We start from the raw sequence: 26225 nt of genomic DNA, 5'->3' as shown, positions 1-26225 counted from the left end.
TCATCTGCCACTAACGTCCTTCCTCAGGCTGCCAGGCAGAGTGGTAGATGGGGCTGCTGTTCTGAGATCCCCTGGGGACAGCTACAGAGACAGAGCATGAGAGCTCCAGAGCCCAGGGTGGCACGACATCTCCATGGAAATGGCCAGGGGCACGCTCTCCCCTCTCTGCATCTCCTATAGTTCTAGCCTTCCACACCCGGCATGAGAAATGTATACTAATGTTTCCTCTTCATCAAATCTGAGCTAGAAGCAGGGAGCAGGGTAGTGATTTAGCAATTCGCTGTATTATATTTTGGTTTGGTAGAGCCCATTACCAGCTAAATTAAACTCATCCAGGATAGAAGGGAAGGGGGGTATCTGTGTGTGGGTTAAGGTGGGGAAATGGATGAGAAAAGTCAGGGGGTTCCATCCCTCAACTTATTTAATAGCCCCAAGGCCTTCAGTTTTTAATTTTAATGAAACTTATGTACACAGACTTTCCCTCCCCCTGTAGAGGTTCCTGACTTAGTCAGTCCTTGGCCGGGGTGGTCCAGGAAATGTCTGTCTTCTGATGGGGTCTCTTGGTGGTAGTTTTTCAAGGACTCAGGCCTGAACTGTTCCCACCAAGGGTTCACTTAGCATTTTTGTCACAGAATGTCCAAGTTATCCTTTCCAGACTTCTCCCCAGTAAGATGGAGAGGGAAAGATAATAGTCAGCAGGAGGCCAGACCATCTGCTCCACCGCCCAGGAGATTTCGCGTATGGGATTGGGGAACCAGTGAGCTAAAGAAAGCAAAGGCAGGGTCCAGCAGAGAACGAGGCTCAGAAGAAGAGCGCGGGTGCTGCCACCTCGGTGGGAGTGGGCCAGGCTGGGGCCGAGAGGTCAGCATGAGAGGCCGGAAGGGCGGCTACGTCGTGGATGCGCTGGTGTCGCACCAGGTGGGTCTTGCGGCTGAAACTCTTGCCGCACTGCGGGCAGGAGAAGGGGCGGGAGCCCGTGTGGATGGCCTGGTGGCGGACCAGGTTGGTTTTGGAGCTGAAGCTGCGGGCGCACACGGCGCAGGCGTGGGGGCGACTGCCGGTGTGCACCGCCTGGTGGCGGCCCAGGTGCGACTTGCGGCTGAAGCGGCGGCCGCACTGCGCACAGGCGAAAGGCCTGGCGCCACTGTGGGCCCGGGAGTGGGCCACCAGGTTGGGCCGCGAGCCGAAGCGGCGGCCACACTGCGCGCAGGCGAAGGGCCGATCGCCTGTGTGCACCTGCCGGTGCCGCGCCAGGTGCTGCCCGTGGGCGAAGCCGCGCCCGCAGTCCGGGCAGAAGAAGGACCGCTCGCCTGCGGGAGCGCCCTGGGGCGCCGCTGTGCTTCGGGCCGCGCATGCCAAGGGCTCGGCGGCGGCGGGGTCCACGGTGGCGCCCAGCGCGCACTCATCGCACCCGAAAGGGCTCCCCTCGCTGCGGTGCAGACGCTGGTGCGTGGCGAGGTTCTTCTTCCAGCCGAAACTCTGGCCGCAGTCAGAGCAGGCGAAAGGCTTGGGCCCGGGAGGGGACGGGGTGGGGGACGGGGCAGGGGAAGCGGGAGAGGCGGGCGGGTCGGGAGAGGCCAGGGCGCGACCAGCCGCCTCGTGCACCCTCTGGTGCCGCACCAAGTGCTGCTTGTGCGTGAAGCTGCGTGCGCACTGCGCGCACTGGTAGGGCCTCTCGCCCGTGTGGATGCGCTGGTGGCGAATCAAGTGCGTCTTTTTACGAAAGCGCTTCTCGCACTCAGGGCAGGGGAAGGGCCGCTCGCCGGTGTGTGTCTTCTGGTGCGAGCCCAGGTGGATCTTCTGGCTGAAGCGCTTGCCGCACTCTGCGCACGGGTAGGGCCGCTCGCCCGTGTGCGTGCGCAGGTGGCGGGTCAGGTGGGCCTTCTTGCTGAAGCGCTTGTCGCACTCGGAGCACGGGAAAGGCCGCTCGCCGCGGTGGCTGCGCTGGTGCAGCAGCATGTGCGCGCGCTGCGTGAAGCTGCGGCCGCAGTCCGGGCAGGCGCACGGACCCTCGCCGCGGTGCAGTCTCTGGTGCAGCCGCAAGGTCAGCTGGTCCCGGAACCGCCGCTCGCACTCCCCGCAGCCATAGGGCTTCTCCGAAGTCGGGATCCACCCGGTCAGAGCGAGCCCGCCCAGAGCCCCTGGGGCCCCCGGCTCCAGCTTATATGCGGCGGCCAGGGGCCCCAGGTCAGGCGAGGGAAAAGGGCTGGGGAGTAATGATAGATGCTTGGGCCATTCCACCTCCTCTCCTGCCTCCTGCTCCTCCTCCTCCACCTTCACCTTCCGAATCATCCACTCGTCCCCTGAAATGTCAAAACAAGATGAGTCTGTTAAGCCCCACGTTTATTTATGCAACATTTATTTGCCAATACGACCACCACTTCCTGGAGTCTAGCTTCTGCTTTTCCACTCTCCTGTAAAGTTTCTGGGAATGACCAGATTCATAGATCACTGCAAGTCCTCCTCCTCGGCTCTCTGCAGCTTTCTCCCGGGCTTGCCTGCCTGCTTAGCGCCATCCCTTACTCTGTAATAGGCACCCGCTTACTCTAGCTCAAGGTTCAATCCTCAGGTTTCACTTGGGGCTTCTATGCCTACATGGCAGCCCCAGATCTTACTGTCCAGCTTGCTCCTTCCTGGAACCACAGTCTCTCATCTCTAGTTGAGCAACTCCCCTTGGCATCTTGCAAACAGGCTGCAGCTCATCAGGCTTATCACCAAACGCCTGACCTTCCACATCTACCCCGCTGGCTTCAACATCAGGACTACAGACAGCCTCCTTCTCCCTGTGAGCTGGCCTTGGAACCTTGACGCTCACCTTTCCTGCCTCCCTTGCTCTCTCACTCCCCTCTAGTGGCCACAGAGAACCTTTGTATTCCTTCCTGTCGTCTCTCAAAGGCTCCCTCTGCTCCTCTTCCCTTCACTGGTGCTTCTACAGCCATCTGGGATGGATGGCACCAGCCCCTGGAGAAGCAGGGAGGACCCTCTGGGGGAGTACGTTTGAGCTGAGTTCCCCCCAGAGCTTTGCCCATCTTGGGCACCTTGATGGCTCAGACCGGGAGTGTCCACTTGGGTTCTCTTTTGGCACTAAGCAGCAGTGTGACCATCATGGTTGAGTCATTTACTCTCTTTGAATTAAGTTTGTTAGGTGTAAGGGTTGGACTAGTTCATCGTTCCTAAATCTGATGCCATATCATAATCTTCTGGGGAACTTGCACAAAATGCACCTATGGGAGCAGGGCCCATGAATCTGTTCTCTTTCAAACTCCAAAAGTGGTTCTTGTCTGAGAACCTTTGAACCGGATGACTGGAGTTCCTGTCTGGCTCTAAAAGCCTGTACTAGCCTGAGCCTTGGTTACATTACACATGGACTATCACAGCTAAGATTTACTCCCATTTACTTTTATTGATTCATCAGCTCCAAACAACCATTTATCATACTGTGGTATCACTTTTTTTCATTGTGCCACCCTTCTGAAGAACCATCAATAACTCCCTCTTATTTATAGCACAAAATAAGTATTAGCTACACCTGAGGTTCACGCCAACCTAGTCCAACTGTCTGAATACTCCCAGGCATAAACCCTTCACTTCACGCAAACTGGTCTCCTTTAACCCGTGTCACAAGTCAACTTTCCTACTTCAAAGTCTCTTCTTAGTCTAGGATGTTTTCCCATCCTCCTCCCCACCCTCATCAGAGCTGAAGTCTATACCTCACTCAATATGGGGCACAAATCAACAAAATGACTGACAAATCCAATGCATGAGGATTTCATAAAAACATTTAACTGTTGACAGTTTCACACTTCCTTGTGACGTAGCTTTATTGTTATTTGTTCTTTTAATTCTTTATTCTAGCTCCTATCGGTGTCACCTTAACTAGATTTTAGGTTTTGGAGGGCAGGCATCTTGTGTTCTCTTTCTTTACATGTCAAATAAAAATAAGAATCGCCAGGGGGCAAGGCATAGGGAGGGTATATCTCAGTGGTAGTGCTCATGCTTAGCATGCACAAGGGCCTGTGTTCAATCCCCAGTCCCTCCATATAAACAAACAAACAAACAAATCTAATTATCTCCCCCCACCAAATAAACAAAAAACAGGATTGCTGCCATGTATTGAGTGTCAACTGGAGATGAATTACCGGATATACACTCTGACAAACTCTCACAAACCTTCACAAAAACCCCTGCAAAGAACTTACTCTTATCCCTGTTGAACAAACTGAGTGAACAAATGGAGGCTCCTGGAGGCGAGGTAGCCTATCCAAGATCACTCAGCTAAAAAACATGGAGCAAGGATTCAAACCAGGACTGGGTCACTCCAGAGCTCATCTCTTGTGCTCTACCTACCATGGCCTAGACGTATAAATAAACCTGGTTTTAGTGGAAGGAGTGATGGGCTGGGTTGTGGAGAGATAATCAACTGTTCAGTCTCTTGGGTTTGTGGGAGAGGGGTCAAATACAACAGATTTGGAACATCTGGGTAGTACTGAGGTCAGTGGAGATTTGGAGGAGGGAGCATGTCTGGGGAGAGACAAGGAAAAGGTTGATTAATGCCATATGCCTTCATGGGAATCATAGTTCAAGTTGTCAACAGCTATGTCCTTCAACTGGGGGAGACAGATATGCAGAGGATGCTGAGGTGAGAGTATGTTTCTCTTTGGTGACCAGCCTCTCTGATTCCCATTGTCTGTGGATGTAGAATTCCCTATGGGTGCTGAAGCTCTACAGCAGAAGGGAGCCAGGACCTCATTCATCTTGGGTTGGAAGGGCCTGGAGCGGCTGCCTCATCCCATAGCTGGCAGACCCCTGCTCCCTCTGCCTGGCCCCTCTACAGGGGGTAGGAGACGGACAGAGAGATAGGAAGACTCACCTGGGCAGGAGCCCACGGGCTCAGGCTTCCAGGGTGTGCACACCCGGCCTCTGCAGGGAGCTTCGGCTTGCTCAGTGGGGACACCTTCCTCCGGGCTGGGGACCTCGTGCCCTGGCAGAGAATAGGCTACTTCAAGGATGCCACAGACATCAGAGATGGACAGAGGTCCCCACTGGTGCTGGGAAACAGGGGTTTTGAAATCCCAGTCCCAGCCCCACCGGCAGGATTTCATCCCCCATCATACCTGCAGGGGCTGATTTCCCAGTTGCCCCCAGGGCAGCAGCCTCAGGCTCCTTCAAGCAGGGCAGCTGCTAAGGCTGTGCAGGTTGCAAGAGCCACAACTGTGAGGAGTTTCTGGAATATGTGTGTGTAAGAGAGTGGAAGCAAGGAAAGGTCCCTGCCCAGAGGCTTATGTGAGGCTCCTTAAGAGGAGGGATGGGGACCTCCCAGCCACCAGATGGGCCCCAGTTCCAGGGCAAATCATTGGAGAAGATCCGGATGTCAGGAAGCCAGGTACACACCTTCTCCCCGTAAATGCTACGCCACCTCTTTCACGTCTTTCTTTCCCAATGAGGCCCACTCTTACCACCGTATTTAATCCTATGGTGAGCTCTACCCCTACCTACAGTGGTCTCAGGCCCGCTCACCAGGCTTTGCCTCCTACGACGCACATATCCTCTTCTAACTTAGGTTATAAGTACACTTATTTTTACATCTGTTGTTTGTTGACTCTCTGCCTTCACTAGGATGAAACTCCTGGAAGGTCGGGATCTTTGTCTACTTGGTCACTGAAGTTTCCCAAATATCTAGAATAGCATGTGGTACTCAGCAAGTGCTCAAAAAATACTTGATGAACAAAGGAAGGAAGACTCTGTCCTGAGCCACTTTCTATGGTCCCCCGCTTATTTACCTGAGCATGTGCCCAGCACTCTCTCTTCCTGGGGAGCCGACATCTGCTCCTGGGCATTATGGGACCCTTCCCCAGGCTCACTTTGGGGGGCCATCTCCGGCTGCCCCACAGAGAGTCCTGTTACAGGCAAAAGGATCAAAAGGATGGGTCCAAGTAAAGCATGCGGTACAGAGGAGGTGATCAAAGTGGCTTTTCTTGTCCAGCCCACCCAATGGGTTTCCCCCACGTGCTCAGGAAGGAAGGGTCTCTAACTAGCACGGACAAGGGATGGACAGGCTCCCCAGCAGCCTGGCCCAATATCAACCTCAGCCCCTTTTCGTTGAGTCAAGGACAGACTATGGAAGAAAGAGAGAAAATAGATTTAAACATCCCTGCTGCTCTGTTGAGTACGCATGTGCACCTGCAGTACAGTCCAGCACAACCTCCAACGTGGGCCAGGCATTTTTTCTGATGAAACCAGAAAGGATGCTGCCCTAAAGTCTCCCGGGTTCTCTGGGGTCTCACGGTTGCAGTCTCCTGAGGATGCTCTGCTGTCTGAATCAGGGAAGCAGCAGGCCTAGTATGCCCCTGAATCCTCCTACTCCACCCCCAAGTTCCTTTAGTCCAGCTGGCTCACCCAGGGAGCTGAGGGCCTCGAAGGTCTCTCTCATGGCAACCCAGGCTCCTCCTGGGATCGGGCCACAGACCCTAAGGAGAAAATACATTCTTGTTCAGATTCTTCTCAGATAGCTTCCACCTGGGCCTTGGCTCTGTCCAATCTCTCCCCATCAACTCTCCCCAGGAGCTCCAAAGGGGATGTCCTCCCGTACAGGTAAGGGAAATGAGGGAAGGGGGATTTCAGAAAGCAGAGACCTTTAAATGTGGCTCAAGGAGAAGGCCTTGAAGCCATTTCTGCAAGATAAGCTCAGGTCAGCTCAGGATATCAGCCGCCCACCCTCTCCTGGCAGGTCTCTCAGAGCCAGCCCCAGCCCATCCACTTTCCCCAACCCCCAGTGCTCTTGCCTGGGGGTGTCAGGAATCAGCTGATCCTCTGGGGAGAGGGTGGAGGGTAGGGGGCCAGGATGGGGAGCGGGGAACTTCGTCCCCTAGGTTCTCCAGCTGTCACTTCAGGAGCTGGTGAAATAGGAGCCAGCTTAGGGGCGGAGGTATCACTACTGGGTAACTGGTGGGGAGGCCCTCAGAGGAGAGTCCTCACTGAAGGCAGGAAATAGCTCTGGCTTCCTCTCCCCAAAACCCTACCTCAAAGCCATCGCCCCTCCCCCACGGGGCTTTCCCAGGCTTGGACACCCCGCCCTCGAGCCCCCTACCCGGCTCCTCCCCCAGCGGGTTCGCTGCCCCTCCCCTAGTAGACTCCCCTCCCCCCCAGTCTCTCTGGCAGCCTTCCCGCTCCCCCTCCCTTCTCCCCCTGCCTCTGCCTTCCGCCCTCTCTCCCCACTGAAGCTGGCTGGCTCCCCAGCTCCGCCCCCTGCCCCGCCCCTCCGGCTCCTCTCCCTGCCCACAGCCTGCAGGCCTACCCTCTCCGTCCCCTCCGGTCTGCCCTCCGCAGCCACCGCCCCCCGGACCCTCCGCTGGGGCAACCATCGTGGCAGTGCTCCCCTCCTCCTCCTCCCTAGTCTCTGGGCCGCCTACCCCTTCCCTCCTGGTTCTCCCCCGGCTCCTTCCCCCTCCACGGCTGCACACCCTCTCCCTTCCTTTCCCCCTCCTCTTTTCCTTCCTCTCCTACACCGCCCTCCTCCTCCCGGCTCTCCCCTCCCCCTCCCTCTCCTCCCCCACTCTGGTTTCCCTTCCTTCTCCTTTCCTCTCTTCACCTCAATTCCCTCCTCCTCCCTTCTCCCCGGGCCTCCTCCCCCTCTCCCCACACCATTTTTCCCTCCCTCTCTCCCTCCCTCCTGCAGCTCTCCTTCCCCTCCGAGGCCCCGTCTCCCTTCCCCCTCTGCCTCCCCAGCAGGCTCTCGCTTCCCTTCCTTCCCGGTCCCCACTCCCCAGAACTGCTGTTCCCCTCCCCCTTCCAGTCCTCTCCGCGAGCTCCCCCCAACCACCCCCCGGCCCCGCAGGTCTCGGGGTCTGAGGGGAGACCGCTCACTCCAGACCGTCTCACCGGCCTTGCCCCTCCCCACCTCTGCCTCCCAACACACCTCCGCGTCTCCTCCCCTCCCTCTCAGTGGCTCCCTTCCCCATTTCTGCTCCCCGCTGACTTCTCACCCCTCCCAAGTTTTCCTGCCCGCCCACCTCCCCGCTTCGGTCTGTCCCCCGAGAGCCCCTCCGCCAGGACTTCACTCCACGTCCCGTCCCCTCCCGGCTCCGGGGCTCTCACCTGTCAGCGCCCTTCTCTCCGCCCCTCCCAAACGCCCGATCCCCGCGCCTCGGTTTCCTCCCCTTTCCCTTGGCCTCCTCCCACACTCCGTCTCACCTCTCCTAAGACGCCCCACTCCCACCCCTCGGGAGCCTCCCACCGTTTCCCACCCGACTCCCACCCGGCCCCCTCTCTCCAGCCCCCTCCCATCCCTCCGGATCTCATCTCCCTGCTCTTCCCGAAGCCCTGACCCCCGCCCCACCCCAAGCCAGGTCCTTCCTCCGCAGTCCCACCCCCTCCCTCCTCCAGCCCTAGGCCCTCCCCTGCCCTCTTCCCCCTCCAACCCCACCCCACCCCCTCCGTTGCTCTAGGCGCCGGCACCCCCGAGGCTGTCACCTGTGCGGCGCGGGCGGTGGCTGCAAGTGCGGGTGTGGCGGGGAAGCGGCGGAGCGCCGGCCCTGAGAACCTCTGCGGCCGGTACCCAGCGGGCGGCCGGCCGGGTCTCCCCGCTGCTGCCCGGACCCGGGCGCCCGGACCTCCCGCCCCAGCGGGCTCCGCTCTCGATGGCGCCCGCTGTCTGCAGCTCGGGTGCGGACTGCCCGAAGACTGACAGACTGACAGCCCCGAAACTTCGCGGGGAGGGGAAAGGAAAAGACGCGGAGGGAGCGGGAGCCGGGAAGCGGCACCCGGGAGGGGGAGGGGAGCAAGGAAGCGGGAGGAGAGCAGCGGGGCACCCGGTAGGGGAGGTCTGGGTCAGGGTGCCCTGGAGTGATGAGTGTGCCCAGCGGGTTAGGCGGGCTGGTGACCGTCGGGAGGCACGACTGGACTGTAGTAGGTGATGATAAGTGAGAGCTAAGGAACGGGGGGAGGGAAGAGGGGAAGAGAGGAGTGTGGGGGAGAAGGGGTGGGGAAGGGGTGGGGGAGGGAGAGGAGGTAAAGAGGAAGGGCACTCGGGCGGCGAGGGAGGGTGCTGGCAGGAGCCGAGGGAGGAGCCAGGCGAAAGGTGGAGCGCGGGGCGTTGGGGGGCGGTGAGGAGTTGGGGGGAAGGGGAGGGGGCGTGTTCAGGGGAGGGGAGCCAGTGTCTGCCCTGCTGTCTTTGAAACGCGAGTGCCCGCCAAGAGTGTGTCTGCGCCGCGCTCCCGCGGTGGCATGCAGATCAAGTCTCCCGACTGTCGGTCGGTGGGTTCGGTCTGAGAAACTGCGGCCCCGGCTCTCCATCCCGAACCCACCCGGATCCACCCAGACCCGCATCCGCCCCTGATTTGAGACCCGCCGCGGAAGCCAAGTCCCTTGGGGCCATAAGGAGAGACCGAAGGAGACAAGGCTGGGTCCCAGTGCCTTGACACGAAGAACGTGTCCTTCGAAGGAGAAATTGGGATGGGGGCATTGAATCAGATCACCTGGAAGAAGGCAGGGCTGGAGAGGAGGCGTCGGGGACTGAGGCAGGAGTCGGGCCAAGTGAAGACTCCGAGGGCGGGTCGGGGAAGCCCGCAGCCGAGAGGGGAGAGTTCCCTGGGCGTGGTGGGGGCGGATCCTCCTACTGGGCTGGAAACCTCTGTTAGTCGGGTGTGGAGGGATGCCCTCAGCCCTCAGATGTCCCTGCTCCGAGTTGTGATGTTTCTCTTCAGCTTTGCCACTTGGGCACCTCAATTCCTGAAAGCTCCCCATATCCTGTCCTCCTTCAGATAAAATATGGGCGGGTTATTCCAGGTCCCCTGTCCCTAATTTCTTTCTCCAATCTCCCCTGGGTTCCAGCTTCCTCCCTCCTGTCCTCTTTAGAGGAAAGGACGGTTGTGACTTGTGTTTCTCTCCAATCCAAGTGCTGCTTTTTCAGCAGCGGCTGGAATCCAGAGCGGGGACATGTGGGAATGGCCTTTGGAGTGCAAGGCAAGCTCCCCTAGCCTCCATATCCCATCACAAGGAGGGGTCACCGGGGGACAGAGAAGCTGTCACACAGCAGGTGCCCATCAACATTTGCTGATGTTTAGGATGAGAGGCATGGGAACAGGTGGTCCTCGGAATCAGCTTCGAAGGGTGCTTCTGCCTTCCAGATGGGCTGCTTCAGCCTCTCAGTGCTTGGCCTGCTCACTAGACTGCAGGGCAGCTCTGGGAGCAGAACGTGTCACTGTGTGCCCAGGTGGGGCGAAAGCACCTGTGTCTGGCCTTATAAGGTCTCCAGTGGGAATGTAAGCATGTGAGGTGCTGCATGGAGAGTGTCCAGGCGGGCATATGTGAGACTGGGAACAGCAGAGAGCCCATGGCGTAACCCTGGGCCTTTCCGAGGACCCCATCGGAGAGCTCCCTGAGGGACTCATTGCACCCTCACTTGGCTCAGGACCAATGGTGGGCCCAGAGAATGCCTGGCACAGCTCTGGTTCCTGGCGGCCTCCCCACCTCCCACACTTGGGGTGACCATGTGGGATGCTTGCAGGGACATCAGGTTTAGGGACTGGAGAGTTACGGGATCTGAGGCCCAGGCCACATTCCAGCCTGGGCGTCCTTGGAGCTGGTAACCAGGATGTAACCAGGATTCCCCTGGGGAGCCTGCTGCTGCCCTCTTCCAACCGGATGCTCAGATTATCCCATCCGGCTGCCTTGCTCCCAGGGCTGAGGGAGCTAGCTCCAAGGCCCCTCTGTCTCCTGCCCCTGACACTTCCTCCCCCAGGCACTCCTCTCAGATGCTGGCTCTCACTCCCCTGCTTGGGCTTCCTGGTTCTGGGCCCCAAGGACCGTAGGAGACTCAGAAGGAGACCAAGGTGCACCCAGCCAGCCACACAATCACCCTCAGTGAGAAATGAGGCACACAGAGGGAAGGTTACATCATCCCTCTGTCCCTACACAATCCAACCACCTGGAAACTCGGCTCCTTCTGCTCACTGACCCTCGTTTCTGGAGTGACTGGTGGGAGAGGGGGTGGGAGGGGCAGGAAAGGGACAGGGGAGAGAATCATACAGTCAGGATTTTAGGGCTGGAAGGCTGTATCCATTATGTGGCCTTGTGACTCAACCATTTTGTGGGGTCATGGTCTCCCTTGCAAATCTAATAAAAGTTATGGAACTGTCCTCTGAAAAACACGCACACACACAATTTCAAAGTAGCTTCATGGAGACCCTGTCCCACCTATGATTCCCTGGGAGGCCCCTGGGGTTTTTACTGGTAAGAAAATTGAGATCTAGAAAGAAAGTGTGGCTTGCCCAGAGTCCACGTTAATTGGTGGTAGGGCCTGTGTGTGAAAATATCAGAGGCCCAGAGTGTCTTGCTGTGGCTTGGGACATGTGAACCCCTTCCCATTATACACACACACACACAAACACACACACACACAAACTCGCACGGGCACACAGGAAGGGGGCTGTTTCCAGGGAGAACTGGCCTCTGAGGGGATTGTACAGGCAGGTCCAATCCAGTTCCAGGCAGCTGGTGCTCCAGGGCACGGGGCTGAGATAAAGCGCCCGCAGCCCCATGGGCCTCGCTCTCGCTCTCACTGTCGCGGGCTGCCTCGGACACAGGGACACCAGGCTGCAGCGGATAGCACTGTGGGGTGGGGGAGGCCAGCACTGGCCTCTCTGCTCACCTGCCACAGCACTGACTCCCCCAAAACCTCACAGTCCCCTAAAGGCGACCTGGGGGGGGTCACCATGCTGCTCCCTGTCCTCCTCTTTAGGATGGCATGGGCACTAACTAATGGGTAAGCAGCCCACCCTGGGGCCCCTCCCACTGAGCTCCTTCTCCTGCCCCAGGACCAGGACCACCCTCTGAGGCAGCCAGACTCCCCTATCCCCCTTCTCTCTTCCAATCTCAGCCTCCTCTTCAGTTAATTAACTCTTTGCTGGGAGTGGGGTCACAGGATAGGGCCTCTCAGATGGAGGGGACGGTGGCCTTAGCTGTTAGTCCCCATCTGTGGCAGGCGGTGGTGCGAACGGACAGAGACCATCCTGGGGGAGGAGGAAGTGTCCCCCCGTCAGGAGGACCTGGTGCCGTGCACCAATCTCTACCATTATCAGCGCCGGGGCTGGCAGCTGGACCTGACCTGGAGTGGCCGTGCGGGGCTCTGTCCCATCTACAAGTGAGTGAGGTCGGAGCCTTGACTGGCTACTGAGCAGGAGAGAGCAGCGGGGTGACCTCCTAAGAGTGAGGGAGGACTGAGTGGTGACCTGGAGAAGCGGGCATTTGGGAAGCAGGTCCTAGGTGAGCTCAAGAAGGGCAGAGGGTGGGGGTAGGGGTGATCGATGAGTGGGCACTTCGGTGGGCAGCACAGGGAAAGTCACAATGCTCTACACTTCAGTCTGCCACCCCAATATCACTCTCGCTTTGCACATGGGGAAATTAAGACCAAGAAGGGAAAATTGCACGATAAAGCCACTCAGAGAGTAGGTGACCAGATTGAATGTTCCAGGCCATTCCCAGGGGTAGGGCTGAACACTAACATCTTCTCCTTTCCCCCTGCTCGGTGGACCCAGGCCCCCAGAAACCCGGCCTGCTGCCTGGAACCGGACGGTGAGGGCATGCTGCCCAGGCTGGGGGGGCCCCCACTGCACCCTGGGTAAGCACCTGGGATTAGCCCAGATCCAGGGTTTCCTGGAGGTGGCAGGCTGCCCGGGGAGGGAAGCTGCTGGGTCCAGGCTGACTGTCCAGGTCTGCCCCATTCTCTCTCTCCCCAACACAGCCCTTGCAGAAGCCAGCCCTGAGGGCCACTGCTTTGCCACATGGCTGTGTCAACCACGGGCAGGCTCAGCTAATGCTTCTGCTGCAAGCCTGAAGGAGTGCTGTGCTCAGCCTTGGGGACACAGCTGGCGGGATGGCCACTCCCAGGCCTGCCACAGCTGCTCCAGCCACCAACTCCCAGGTGGGTCCACAGACCCAGCCTGAGGGACAGGTGCAGCTCCGGCCATCACCTGTTACCCGCACAGGCGCTCCCACTTAGAATTGTTGAGCTCTGGGCCTCTCTGTGGGGCCCATGCCCACTCCCCTCTCCTCTCAGGTGAGTCCCCTCCACCCCCCCCACCAGACTGGCCGTGCACTCTCTGCTAGCCTGGCATCCTCACCCTCCACCCTCCTTCCCACATTCAGAAGCTCATGGTTGGTGTTTCCCCCAGGAAACACACCCTCTCCAGCCCTCCTGCAGCCCCTGGCAGGGGCCGTGGCCCAGCTCTTGAGCCAGCGCCAGCGTCTCTCGGCCACCTGCTCCACCTGGTCTGGCTTCCACTATCGCACCTTTGACGGACGCCACTACCACTTCCTGGGCCGCTGCACCTACCTGCTGGCTGGCGCAGCTGATTCCACCTGGGCTGTCTACCTAGAGCCCAGGGGGCATTGCCCCCCGGATGGGCACTGTCAGTTGGTGAGGAGGGAGATGGGGACAGACCCAGGGAGGGAGCTGGACGCAGGAGGAGGAGAGCCGCTGATCACTCTGTGTCTCCCCCAAGGCCCGGGTGGTGATGGGACCAGAGGAGGTGCTGATCCAGGGTGGAAATGTCTCTGTGAATGGGCAGCTGGTACCTGAGGGCGAGTCTTGGCTGCTCCCCGGTAAGGGAACTGTGGGCAGCAGGAGATGGCCCAGGGCCCCATTTGCTCCTCTGGGAAAGTCCGCCTGCCCCCGGGGGGGGGGGGCAGAGGGCAGCAGAAGTTGGCGCAGTTGAGTGGAAGCCTGCAGCCTCCCCTACCCCTACTGCTGTTGGGAGGCAGCATTTGGAAATGAGGGAGTCCACTGAGGCACCAGGAGGTCATGAACCTTATCCTCCACCCCTGTAACCCACCCCCACTAACCTCCTCACAGTGTGACTTGGGGCAAGTCCCTCTGGTCAAACTCTCTGAGCCTCAGTTTCCCCACCTGCCTGCCTCCTGGAGTGCTGGGAGGAAAGTCTTTTGTGCTACTAGACAGGACACTCATATCAGAATTTTGTCTTGCTTGGGGTCCTTGGAGTGAGGGGTCGGGTTTCATGGGCACATGCATGTGCACGCATGCGTGCGCGTGGTGCACTGTGTTTTATGGTTTACCCTCAAGAGAGCGTCCAAAGCATTCACGAACTTCTCAAAGAGGTTCTGTGATGGGAAACCAATCACTTTAAAGGGTATAAAGTGCAGAGCTCTCTAGAATAGTGAAAAGTCCTTTCCTTCTTTCCTCAGGCAGTCTAAACTCTGGTGTGACAATGGGAAGGGAGGGGAGTGACTCTGTCTTCCTTGCCCAGGGCTGAGCCTGCAGTGGCAAGGGGACTGGCTGGTGCTGTCGGGGGGCCTGGGGGTCGTTGTGAGGCTGGACAGGTCCAGTTCTGTCTCTATTTCCGTGGACCATGAGCTCCAGGGACAGACTCAAGGCCTCTGTGGGGTCTACAACGACCAGCCTGAGGGTAAGTGGGGTGAGACTTGGTTGCTGCTGTAGGAGGGGAGACAGGGGACCCCCGACACAGCACTTCTGCCTTGCCCTTCCCCAGATGACTTCTTGGAGCCAGGGAGGGGACTGGCTGGGTTAGCTGCCACCTTTGGGAATTCCTGGAGGCTCCCAGACTCAGAGGTGAGACTACAGTGCTGGGTTCCCTCACTCCCTGCCTGCCCACCTTGCTTCTCTGACACCTCTAAGCCTCTGTTCTGTGTCTGTCATCAACTGATGGAGAGGGGGCAGGCTCAGGGTCCCAGAGGAGCACAGTGTGAGGTGCTGCCCAGAGACCCTACTGCCTGCATGAAGTAACCATCCAGGAGATGCACTCACGGACCTGGTCACTAACAAGCTTTGGTAAACTAGGTAGTTATCTAACTTCCTGCCTGTGGGTAGAGTTACTCTGGCTCCCCTCTCCCCCAGCACACCCACCTGGGCTTGTCTCTTCGCTGCCTTCTGCAGTCCCAGGATGCCTGGGCTGGTGGCCCTGACAGCTGGGCCTTGAAGAAGCTATGAGGGCAATAGCCAGTTTCCTGATGTCCTGGTTAACGTCCCTCATCCTGGCCCCTTGGCTTTACTCCAACTATCCCCAGCCTGGGTGTCCAGATGCAGTGGAGGCAGCCCAGGGCTGTGAGGACCCCCTGAGGAGCCCAGAGGCAGGCATGGAGGCTGGCCAGCTTCGGGCTGAAGCCCAGGATGTGTGCCACCAGCTGCTGGACGGTCCATTCAGGGAATGCCATGCCCAGGTATGGGTCGGGGTGGAGGTGGGATGAGACACTGCAGGGATGGGAAGGGGGAGTGTTGGGGAGGTGTCAGTGGGGCACCTGGTCCTGCCACTAAATTGCTCAGGGCCATCGGTCAAGGCACCCCCTCTCTGTCCTCGATTTTATCTCTGGGAAATGAGATGGCTCCTGTATATGCTCTCTAAGGCCCCTTTCAGAGTTCATCCCTTTGATTATAAACCAGGGTGTTTCCGAAGCTAGGGAAAGGAGGCGCTGGTGAGTATTGGAAAAGGCTGGCTGGCTGAGGGGCTGTCCTGTCTCCGCAGATCCCCCCAGCTGAGTACCACGAGGCCTGCCTCTTTGCCTACTGTGCTGGGGCCCCAGCGGGCAGTGGGCGAGAGGAGCGGCTGGAGGCCGTGTGCGCCACCGTGGCCAGCTACGCCCAGGACTGTGCGGCGCGGCGTGTCCGCGTGCGCTGGAGGAAGCCCGGCTTCTGCGGTAGGGCTCCTGCCTGTCCTTCTCTGCACAGCTTCTAGCCTCCCCTCCCCGTGGAACTGGGAACTGATGGAGGAGGCCCTCGTGTGGCTCCTGTTTCCAGGGGGGTCCGCCACCCGCTGAGAGCCCTCTCTCAGGGGTGAGGGGAGGGGTGCCCCGGCCTCCCGGCTCTTCAGGGGCCGCGGGGTCTGGCTAGAGGAGAAAGCTTCTCGGGCCTCACAGCCACCCCTGTGCCCGCAGAGCGCCTGTGCCCGGGCGGCCAGCTGTACTCGGACTGCGCCTCGGCCTGCCCGCCCAGCTGTTCGGCAGTGGGCGAGGGAGGCGAGGTGTACTGCGGGGAACAGTGCGTGAGCGGCTGTGAGTGCCCGCCCGGCCTCTTCTGGGACGGCGCCCTGTGTGTGCCGGCGGCGCGCTGCCCCTGCTACCACCGACGCCGGCGCTATGACCCCGGCGACACCGTGCACCAGCTGTGCAACCCGTGGTGGGTCTGCTGGCCTCGCTGGCCCTTTCGCTGGGGTTGGGGGCCACCTGGTCCCCTCTGATCCCTCCTTTATGCTACGTCCTCAACCTGCCTCCCTTCTGGGGCCTCCCTAACGAGTGACCTGTGGCCTCTTGTGGCATAATTGACGGCCCCGCTTAAAAACCGACTCGGTGACCTCCATTAGCTGACCTCCAGCCCTAACGGGGAGAAGGGAGCCGGGGGAGGGAGGGACCGGAGTGTTGCGGGGTGGGAGGGCGTGTCCAGCTCGGTCCCCGCCATGGGGCCGATCCAGAGCGCGACCTCACACCCCTTGCACCCACAGCGTGTGCCAGAACGGCCGCTGGCTCTGCGCGCAGGCGCCGTGCCCCGCCGAGTGCGCGGTGGGCGGGGACGGGCATTACCTCACCTTCGATGGGCGGAGCTTCTCCTTCCGCGGAAGCCCAGGTTGCCGCTCCAGCCTGGTGCAGGTGTGCAGAAGACCAACTCCGGGAGCGGGGCGCGTCTTGCCAGAGCAGGGGCCCTCGTAAGGATGCTGTGGGGCAGAGGTGACTGAGGAAACCACTAAATGAATAAACAAAACAGACACATTCGTCCAAGGAAAAGCTGAGAGAGAACGGATTCTGGAGGAAAGATGGCAGCCGCAGACCTCCAAGCCTCCCTTTGGGTTCTCGCCTCCCCCTTAGCTTCCTGTGAAAGTCCCAATGTCATCGCCACCCCAGCTCAGGGGCACAAAACAAAACCCATCCTTTCTCACAGACGGGACAGCTGGGCTTGTCACACGCTACTTCCTGATAAACAATCCCAGGGGAAATAAGGATCCTGCTTCCTCCCCAGCTCTCCTTCCCCCAATAAATTTAGGTGACTTCCCAAGTTCAGGCCACCTTCTTACACACATAGACACAAACAGGCGCTCGGATACGACACGCTCATACGTGTGCTGATAGATTTAGCGCGTGCGTGTGTGTGCACGCACACAAACACACACACACACACACAGGAACATACATACCCACAGAGAGGAGAGAGAGGAGACCTGTTGCCCGAACATGCACACACACACCTCCACATGCACACACACACACATTCACACATTCACACATTCACACATGCCAGCGTTTGGCAAGGGTTAAGTCCCTTACCTCACAAAGTCTGGCTGGATGGGAGGTGGTCAGCACACATGCTGGATGGGAGCCGCTTCCAGGTGTGTGCTGTAGGTGTTCAGTAGAACAGGAGAAGGTGCAGAACAGTCCCCGTTCTTGGGGTCTGCCCCAGCCCACCACATTTCTCACACTCTGCCCCAGGACTTTGCGAAGAAGCAGCTGTTGATCATCCTGGAGCACGGGGACTGCGAGTCTGGGAGCTGCCTCCATGCCATCTCTGTCTCCCTGGGGGACACCCGCATCCAGCTCAGAGACTCAGGTAGCCTCAGCTCTCAGAGTACCTACCTACCAGGCCTTCTGCTCCTGGCAACGCTCAAAAGTGTGGCTCAGGCCCCAGTGGCCTCCTGTCACCCCTCCTCTCCTTGCAGACTTGGGCTCTGCCCAGCGTCTTCCATCCACACTGCCCTATTTCTGAGCCCCAAATCTCCTGCCAGACTCCCGTAACCAAACTCACTGCCTCAACTTCCCCTGAACTCTCTCATCTCTGAACCAGACATACAGTCCTGTGGAAATTTTCCAAGACATCTTCTGCCCTATCCGTGGTGGGGTGGGGCTGGGGGGAGTACAGTTCATATCGTTCTGAGGGATCCGAAAGGCCTCATGGCATAACCAGGCCAGGCAGGGCCCTCCCAGCTCTGGATCGCCAGGGCCCCATCCCTCCATGTCTCTTCCCCTGCGTCTTCTCCTGGCTGTCTCTGCCCAGCTCCTCCAGCATACTGACCCCAAAGGCAAAGGCAGAGTGGGTGCTAAAGGTCCGATGGGGGTGCTCAAGTGGGATGAGTGACCTTCTGGGGGTCACTCCAGTTCCCTTGGCTCAGGGTGGGCAGCCGACGGTGACTCAGGCCCTCCCACCTCCCACCCTAGGTCCTTCCTCTTCTCACCGCTCCATCCTGCAATGTGCCCTCCCTCCCCCTCATCAGCCCAGCCCAGCCCTTTAGGGGTGGCCCCCTCACAGGCCCCCTATTCCAGGAGCAGTACTGGTTGACGGGCAGGATGTGGTTTTGCCCTGGAGTGGTGCCCAGGGCCTCAGCATCTCCCGGGCCTCTTCCACCTTCCTGCTGCTGCGCTGGCCTGGGGCCCGTGTCCTCTGGGGAGTGTTCGATCCTGCAGCCTACATCACCCTGGACCCCCCCTATGCCCACCAGGTGTGTGGGGGATTTGGGGGAGTTGCTGGGTGAGGCCACAGTGGTCCTGGATTTGACTGTTTCATGCCCTGTGGCCCAGGTGCAGGGTCTGTGTGGCACCTTCACCTGGAACCAGCAGGATGACTTTCTGACACCTGCTGGTGACGTGGAGACCAGTATTGCTGCCTTTGCTAGCAAGTTCCAGGTGGCAGGCAAGGGAAGGTGCCTCTTGGAGGACAGCACCCCACTCTCCCCCTGCAGCACCCACTCTCAGCGCCACATTTTTGCAGAGGCTACTTGTGCCATCCTGCACGGCCCAGACTTCCAGGTAGCTGGGTTTGGGGCGCTCCTCCTGTTTGCACCTGTAGGATGCAATACCTGTCCTGCCCTCCTTCTAGGCTGCTAGGAGGGCCCTGCTCCCTGCCATGGCGGGGCTGCTGAGCACCGGGATGTGGCAGTGGGGACCAGAGAAGATAGGGAACCCATGGGGGAGGAGCTGACCCATTTCCTCATCTCCCTCTAAGGAGTGCCACGGGCTGGTGGAGAGGGAGCCGTTCCACTTGCGCTGCCTAGCGGCTGTGTGTGGCTGTGCCCCCGGCAGGGACTGCCTGTGTCCCGTGCTTGCTGCCTATGCTCGGCACTGTGCCCAGGAGGGTGCCCTGCTTTCCTGGAGAAACCAGACGCTCTGCCGTGAGTCTGCTCAGCTGGCCAGCCCCACCCCCAGGCTCCTTCTCCCAGCACTTTCTAGGAGTGGTTTAATGAGATCCCAGATCTTTACAGCAGAGGAGGGTCCTCAGAAGGACCTTGGCAGATTGCTGGGTTTGCCTCCTTTCAGAGACATGAGGGGTATGGCGTCCAGAGGGGTTGGCAGAGCAGCAGTGCCTATGCCTCTGACCTGCATGCATCTCTCTGCCCAGCTGTCCTGTGTCCTGGTGGTCAGGAGTACCAGGAGTGTGCCCCAGCTTGTGGTCAGAACTGCGGGGAGCCGGAACACTGTGCGGAGCTAGGTGGCTGTGTGGCCGGTTGTAACTGCCCCTTGGGACTGCTGTGGGACCCCGAGGGCCAGTGTGTGCCTCCCAGCTTGTGCTCTTGCCAGCTTGGGGCCCAACGCTATGCCCCTGGCAGTGCCATCCTGAAAGACTGCAACCGCTGGTGAGAGCAGAAACCTCTAGGGGGGAGGAAAAGAGCTTGGGGCTGGGGAGGTGAAGCTTAGAGGAAAGGAATGGGGAACGTAGCCCCGTGGGTTCCAGGCAGACAGCATGTACGTGGGATTACAGATCACCGATAACTTCCCCTCTGTGGTGGAGCACTTTAGGCCCTATAAAGCACTTTCATTACATTATTACCTCATTTAATCTTACTGAATTCTTAAAATAACGGTTAAGTAGGAGGTGGAAGAATTGTTCCCACTTTGAAAATGAGGAAACTGAGACTCAAATAAGCTAAATGGCTTGCAGAATCAAGCAGCTTGTTAATGGTGAAGGACTAGAACCTAGATCTCTGAATTCCAGTTGAGGGTGGTCCAGAGGCATTTCCAAGGGTTAGGAAGTAAAGGCAAGTGAAGACCTATGGAGGCTGCGCCAGGGTCCAGGGCTTGGTGTGGGTGAGACTTCAGTGAAATCGCGTGCTGGGTATGGGGTTATTCAATATCTCTGCCCCGCCCTAGAGCCCAGACAATGGCCTCATTGGAGCTGGAGCAGGAGAGGGTGGTAGTGTCTACCCCAGGTATGGCTGGGTGCTGGGAACAGCTCCACTTCCTGTGCTTGTAACACCCGGGGTTGGGAGTGAGATGCTTGGGTCTCCAGCATCAGAGCTGGGTTCTCCCTCAACGTTAGCGGCTCTGGGCCCTTGGGATAGTGAGGCCTTCCCAGGTCAGATCAGGGGCTTGGAAGTGAGTCCCCGTTTGGACCTGGCCCTTACCTCCCTCCCAACCTCCGGCAGTGTCTGCCAGGAGAGGGGCCTCTGGAATTGCACTGCTCATGGCTGTGCCCCTCCATGGGCATTCTGCCCTGGTGAGCTTGTCTATGCCCCCGGTGCCTGCCTCCTCACCTGTGACAGTCCTGGTGCCAACCACTCCTGCCCCCCAGGCAGTGTGGGAGAATGTGTCTGTCCCCCAGGCACCGTGCTGCTGGTAAGTCCAGGAGGGGGCTGCGTGGGGGCACTGAGGGGCCTGCCCTAACCAGCACGCTGCCCTGCTCCCGGCTGTCTGAAACCGTTGGGAGGGGGTGGGCATCAGGCAGTCCTCCAAGGAGCCCCTCTGTCCCCGGCCTCTGCCCAGGACAAGCGCTGTGTGCCTCCTGAGCTGTGTCCCTGCCGTCACAGTGGGCAGTGGTACCCACCCAATGCCACAATCCAGGAGGACTGCAACACCTGGTATGCCCAGCTCTGTGAATTAGTGACCCCTGGCGTGGGCTGGGGTGATGGATGGGGGTGTGATATCCAGACTGGCCTGCACAGTGGGAGCCCCCAGTATCCCTCCAAGCTGAGGGTCTGTCTAGAGTTGCTTGGAATCTGGATCAGCTGGCACCCCCAGATACAGCTCCAAGTCCCTGTCTTTGTGACTCTGTTTCCCTCTTCCCACTGCCCACAGCGTGTGCCAGGGCCAGCAGTGGCACTGCACAGGCCAGCGGTGCGATGGACGGTGCCAGGCATCAGGTGCCCCCCACTATGTGACATTTGATGGGCTAGCCCTCACCTTCCCTGGGGCCTGCGAGTATCTGCTGGTGCAGGAGGCCAGCGGCCGGTTCACAGTCTCGGCCCAGAACCTGCCCTGCGGGGCCAGCGGCCTCACCTGCACGAAGGCGCTGACCGTGCGACTGCAGGGCACCGTTGTGCACATGCTCAGAGGTGGCTGTAACACTGAAGGGTGACATTGCCAGGGCGGGGCACCGCAGGTGGCAGCACAGCTCCACATGGGTAGCAGAGGCCCTGGGACCCCTGTGTCTCCCCACTGCTAACCGTCAGTGCAGGGGGGCTGGTGCCCCTTCTCCTTGACTGGGAATCATAATTCTGGAAGACTCCATGAAATTAAGGCCCAGAGATGTCTAATGACTTGCCCCAGGTCAGAGAGCTAGAGAAGCAAAGGAAGGGATGGAGGGGAGGCCGGGGGACCTCATGCGGATCTTGGAGCCCCTTTACCCCAAGGCTGAGCCTGAATGTCTCTCGTCCTCCACAGGCCGGGCAGTGACAGTGAATGGGGTGAGTGTAACGCCCCCCAGGGTCTACACGGGCCCCGGGCTGAGCCTGCGCCGAGCTGGCCTCTTTCTGCTGCTCACCACCCGCCTGGGCCTCACCCTGCTCTGGGATGGAGGTCAGCTCCCCACCCTTAGCCCTCTGACCCATGCCCCGAAGCTCCCCTCGAACTCTTCCTCCTCTGAACATGTGGTCAGAGTCTCCACATTGTTTCCACAATTATGTTTTTCTTCATTATCAAAGTAATACCTCCTCAGCAAAGAAACATTTTAAAAATACCAAGTTTTAGAGAGAAAATATAAAAATAAATCTAACATCTCACTACTGGAACCCAAGCAGTTGGCGATTTAGAAATAACTGTTACTGAGAAATTGAAGGAAATCAAAATAACCCCCCACCCCCCTTGCGTGGGAGAAAGTCACCTGGTCGGCACAGCAGGGCTGCCCTCGGAGCCGCCAGCCCCTGAGGCTTCTGGGGCTGGCGGTTGTCATGGTCCGTCCTGGAGCCTGGAGTCCAGCCTGCTGGGGAATTTCCCTACCCGCTGACCTGGGTTTGGTTAGGAAAGTAGGCTCCCACTTCTTGTCCTTAGCCCCTAGACGTAGGTCATTTCTAGCACTGCCAATCATCCTCCCCAAAAGAGGGCGCCAGCGCCCCTAATGGGAGGAGGTGCCTCCGCAGGGTGGTCCTGCAAGCCCACATAATACATGTCTTGGTCTTCTCTCCCCCAACCTCCCGACCACAGAAGGCCTGTGGGGTCATTTCTCCACAATTCTGCCCCTTGCTGCCCTCCCTGTCCAGGCACTCGGGTCCTGGTGCAGCTGTCCCCCCAGTTCCGTGGCCAGGTGGCTGGGCTGTGTGGAGACTTTGATGGAGATGCCAGTAATGACCTCCGGAGCCGCCAGGGAGTCCTGGAGCCCACAGCTGAACTGGCTGCCCACTCCTGGCGCCTCAATCCTCTCTGCCCAGAGCCAGGGGACCTGCTGCACCCCTGCACAGTGAGGACGGGGAGGAAAGGGGAAAGGGAGGAGGAGGCAGCTGCAGAAACCTGGGAGGCTGGGTGCTGCGGAGGGGTCTGGCTGGTCCATGGTGCTCTGCCTGCAGGTGAATGCCCACCGGGCCGGCTGGGCCCGTGCCCGCTGCGGGGTGATGCTGCAGCCGCTCTTTGCCCGGTGCCATGCGGAGGTGCCCCCACAGCGGCACTACGAGTGGTGTGTGTATGACACCTGCGGGTGAGAGGGGCAGGCCTGGGGACGGGGGTGGGCGTGGGTGCGTGGGGGTGGGAGGGGGTGCTGGGGCTGAATGCTCCCTCCTGCAGCTGTGATTCAGGGGGTGACTGTGAGTGTCTCTGCTCGGCCATCGCCACCTACGCAGACGAGTGTGCCCGGCATGGAGTTCATGTGCGCTGGCGCAGCCAGGAACTCTGCCGTAAGTGTGCCCTGCCCTTGGTCCCTGGTATCCAATCCCGCCACTCGCTTGGCTCCTTCGAGGATACTTCCCCTGGCCCAAGAGCCAGCCATTCATCCATTCAAGGGCAGATATGTCTGGAGTGCTTACTGTGTGCCACTCTCCTACATGAACCCAACACCCTGATGTTGCTGCCCTGTGTAACTTGCATGTTGCAGATAGCCTTAGGAGGGGCTCAGCAAGTGTCTACAACCTCCCACCCCTGCCCCGGGCCCTCCATGGATGTCACCTTGGGCTGGCTCACTTGCTACAGTTGCTTCCTTGTGCCCTTCATCTCAGTGATTCAAGCCTCTCATCTCTCCATCCAGCTCTGCAGTGTGAAGGGGGCCAGGTGTACGAGGCCTGTGGGCCCACGTGTCCCCCCTCCTGCCATGACCATGGTTCGGAGCCTGGGTGGCACTGCCAGGCCATTGCCTGTGTGGAGGGCTGTTTCTGCCCTGAGGGGACTCTGCTGCACGGTGCGTAGGTTCAGAGTGGGCAGAGGAGACGGCGCACTGGGTTGGGGAAGGGGCCACAAGGCCAGGGTGGCAGGGCTTTTGCCAGAGCCCTGCCTTCTGTGATCTCAGGTGGAGTCTGCTTGGAGCCGGCTTCCTGCCCTTGTGAGTTGGGGGACAGTTTCTTCCCGCCAGGGACTGTGCTGCAGAAGGACTGTGGGAACTGGTGAGTGGGGACCTCGGAAAAAGCCCGGTACCCTGGGCTGGCTGAGCCTGGTGTTGCAGCTGATCTCAGAACACTGTGTCCTCAGCACCTGCCAGGACAGTCAGTGGCTTTGTGGGGATGATGGTACCCACTGTGAGGAGCTGGTGCCTGGCTGTGCGGAGGGAGAGGCCCCGTGCCAGGAGAGTGGGCACTGTGTGCCCTCGGGGTGGCTTTGTGACAACCAGGACGACTGTGGCGACGGCTCAGATGAGGAGGGTGAGTGTCCTGGCCGGCATGTGGCCAAGGCTGAGTGGTGGGTCAGTCCTCATACATGTAACTGAAGCTCATGTCTGAGGGCGGTTTCCTAAACTGCTGTTCCCCTTGCCAGCAGCTATGACTTGTTGGCAAGGGTGTTCTGGTCTTTCTGGGGTCAGGCGCTTCTCTGGGAATCTTTGTCAGCGTCCTGAGCCCACCTGCTCTCCCCACACCAGGCTGTGCCACCCCAGGCTGCACGGAGGGACAGATGTCTTGTGGCTCTGGCCACTGCCTGCCCCTGGCCCTACGCTGCGATGGGCAGGACGACTGTGAAGATGGGACAGATGAGCAGGGCTGCCCCTGCCCCCAGGGCTCACTGGCCTGTGCTAACGGGCACTGCCTTACCCCCGCCCTGCTCTGTGATGGGCACCCCGATTGTCCAGATGCTGCCGATGAGGAGTCCTGTCTGGGTAGGTGTTCCCCGCCCTGGACTCCAGCCCACCAGGCACCCCTTCTCTGCTGGCCTCCCTTCCTTCACCAATTCAGGTTCCTGCTGAGAGGCAGGCGCCTGTGGGTGTGTGAGTGAGGGCACCCTGCACAGTGAGGAGGAGGGGCGGTGCCCCAGCAGCAGTGCCTTTCTCTGGCTCCAGGGCAAGTGAACTGTACCCCTCTGGAGGTGTCCTGTGTCGACGGTACCTGCGTGGGGGCCATCCAGCTGTGTGATGGAGTCTGGGACTGCCCTGATGGAGCCGACGAGGGGCCTGGGCACTGCTCCCTCCCCTCTCTGCCCACTCCCCCTGCTGGTACCTTGCCCGCCCTTTCTGTGTCCCAGGAGACTGTACCGACTTCCCTGGCCAGTGCCACCCCTGGTGAGTCTCCTGGACGAAAAGGGGCAAGAAAGCTGGTGTCTGGAGGCCTGGGAGGGAGGGGACAGCGTCTCAGAGGGAAGCCTTGGGGCAGGTGCTGGGGGTGGTGGCGGGAAGGACCAGAGCATAGACCCAGCCTCGTGGAGACACGGAAATAAAGGAAGTGAAGAACATTTTAGGGAGACAGAAAAAGCCCCAGCCTTATTCCCTGAAGTTCAAGGCCCCCTCTAAACTGAGAGGCGTCTAATAGGAATTCTTGGATGAGGGGAAAGCTTCTGGAAAACCAACAGGGCAGCCGAACGCGGGAGCGAGCTGGACTTGGGGAGGGGCGGAAGGTGGGGAGAGAGCAGGGCTCGGGGAGGGGGCGGGAAGGGTGTGGGAGGGGGGCGGACTCGGCGGCGGTGGAAGGGCCCGGCCAGCCGGGAGCCCAGTCCGCCCCGCCGGGGCTCTAGCGTGGGTGCCCCCGCAGCGCCGCCCTGCGGCCCCTTGGACTTCGCGTGCGGCAGCGGCGAGTGCGCCCCGCGGGGCTGGCGCTGCGACCGCGAGGAGGACTGCGCCGACGGCAGCGACGAGCGCGGCTGCGGCTGGCCCTGCGCGCCGCACCTCGCGCCCTGCGCCCGCGGCCCGCTCTGCGTGGCCCCCGCGCAGCTGTGCGACGGCGTCCCGCACTGCCCCGACGGCTCGGACGAGGACCCCGGCGCCTGCGGTGAGAGCCGGGCTCCCTCTCTTCCCACCCCGACCCGGCGGGCCTTCACCCCGGCGGCTCCGGCTGGCGCGCCGGCTGGAGTGACTTAGGTCTGGGGGCATCCGAGTCTGAGCGAGCTTTGTGCTCCTTGGACCTTTTCCATGAAACTCTTTGAAAACTTTTGCCCGCCCCCCCAGCCCTGGGGAGAGAAGAAAGGGCTTTTGTCTTTGCCCACATTTGGGCAGGAGGGCTAGGAGGATGGGCAGTGAGCGACTCTGCGGTTTGGGGGTGGGGGGAGTGGCTGCTTGGAGGCCCCCCCAGCTTCACCCCACCAGACCGGGGGGTTCCCTGGGGGCAAGTCAGCCCTTCGAGTCCTGGCCAAACGGGGCAGAAGGTAGGAGGGTGTCCACAGGCCCCAGTGGCCTGCCCCTCCGGGACCCCTCCCAGAGGGGTCTTTGAGCCAGACTGGCTCCCTCTGGGCTCTGCCTCCTCTCCTGCTCCCCCCATGCCTTTGGCTGCGCTGCTCTCCTCTGCAGGGAGGGGGCGGGAGGGGCAGGAGGGGCAGGAGCCCATCAGGACACTTTCCCCACTTCGCGGGCTCCACCCAGCTGCCCACATGCGGCAGCCCCTTCCCCTGTGGTTTGGCTCCCCAGCTGTACCTGAACCCTGAGCGGCTCTGCAACGGGATCCCCGACT

The 26225-nt window shown here is 60.0% G+C and overlaps 2 protein-coding genes across 20 annotated transcripts in view; one reads left to right on the top strand and one right to left on the bottom strand.

The window, feature by feature from the left end:
• Positions 1-403: 403 nt before the first annotated feature.
• On the bottom strand, positions 404-9811 carry ZNF467 (zinc finger protein 467). Of its 19 annotated transcripts, none has more exons than XM_072964237.1 (6): positions 8470-8941; positions 6783-6893; positions 6397-6467; positions 5781-5897; positions 4871-4981; positions 404-2303 (listed from the first exon to the last, which is right to left on the bottom strand). In XM_072964237.1, exons 3-6 carry the CDS (start codon positions 6428-6430, stop codon positions 802-804), a joined length of 1764 nt encoding a protein of 587 aa, XP_072820338.1. In that variant the 5' UTR covers positions 6431-6467; positions 6783-6893; positions 8470-8941; the 3' UTR covers positions 404-801. The 19 variants fall into 19 exon arrangements, with proteins under 19 accessions (XP_072820338.1, XP_072820339.1, XP_072820340.1 ...); XM_072964238.1 differs by lacking the exon at positions 8470-8941 and adding an exon at positions 7295-7466; XM_072964239.1 differs by lacking the exons at positions 6783-6893; positions 8470-8941 and adding an exon at positions 9474-9811.
• Positions 9812-11711: 1900 nt separating this feature from the next.
• LOC102527980 (SCO-spondin) overlaps positions 11712-26225 on the top strand; it is a 51851-nt gene continuing 37337 nt past the window's right edge. Inside the window, exons 1-30 of the mRNA XM_072964212.1 lie at positions 11712-11761; positions 11981-12139; positions 12534-12616; positions 12740-12919; positions 13170-13414; positions 13500-13599; positions 14262-14420; positions 14505-14584; positions 15040-15192; positions 15495-15666; positions 15904-16144; positions 16467-16611; positions 17446-17563; positions 18274-18449; positions 18529-18756; positions 18953-19118; positions 19346-19580; positions 20370-20559; positions 20707-20801; positions 21019-21275; positions 21604-21738; positions 22419-22615; positions 22722-22849; positions 22936-23045; positions 23393-23542; positions 23651-23744; positions 23830-23999; positions 24215-24448; positions 24629-24847; positions 25314-25550. Coding sequence (XP_072820313.1) covers positions 11712-11761; positions 11981-12139; positions 12534-12616; positions 12740-12919; positions 13170-13414; positions 13500-13599; positions 14262-14420; positions 14505-14584; positions 15040-15192; positions 15495-15666; positions 15904-16144; positions 16467-16611; positions 17446-17563; positions 18274-18449; positions 18529-18756; positions 18953-19118; positions 19346-19580; positions 20370-20559; positions 20707-20801; positions 21019-21275; positions 21604-21738; positions 22419-22615; positions 22722-22849; positions 22936-23045; positions 23393-23542; positions 23651-23744; positions 23830-23999; positions 24215-24448; positions 24629-24847; positions 25314-25550 — 4906 coding nt within the window. The remainder of the gene's footprint in view (positions 11762-11980; positions 12140-12533; positions 12617-12739; positions 12920-13169; positions 13415-13499; positions 13600-14261; positions 14421-14504; positions 14585-15039; positions 15193-15494; positions 15667-15903; positions 16145-16466; positions 16612-17445; positions 17564-18273; positions 18450-18528; positions 18757-18952; positions 19119-19345; positions 19581-20369; positions 20560-20706; positions 20802-21018; positions 21276-21603; positions 21739-22418; positions 22616-22721; positions 22850-22935; positions 23046-23392; positions 23543-23650; positions 23745-23829; positions 24000-24214; positions 24449-24628; positions 24848-25313; positions 25551-26225) is intronic.

The sequence above is a fragment of the Vicugna pacos genome, chromosome 7 (genome assembly GCF_048564905.1).
Source record: "Vicugna pacos chromosome 7, VicPac4, whole genome shotgun sequence".
Classification (NCBI taxonomy): domain Eukaryota; kingdom Metazoa; phylum Chordata; class Mammalia; order Artiodactyla; family Camelidae; genus Vicugna; species Vicugna pacos.
Note: the sequence above shows the minus strand (reverse complement) of the source record. Positions and strands in the feature narration are given on the sequence as shown.

Coding starts and splice junctions, on each gene's coding strand:
- ZNF467 (XM_072964235.1), bottom strand. CDS start 6,484: ATGTATTTTCTCCTTAGGGTCTGTGGCCCGATCCCAGGAGGAGCCTGG. Junction 5,898..6,396: donor CGAGGCCCTCAGCTCCCTGG/GTGAGCCAGCTG, acceptor TGCCTGTAACAG/GACTCTCTGTGGGGCAGCCG. Junction 2,304..4,870: donor GCCCGTGGGCTCCTGCCCAG/GTGAGTCTTCCT, acceptor TTGACATTTCAG/GGGACGAGTGGATGATTCGG.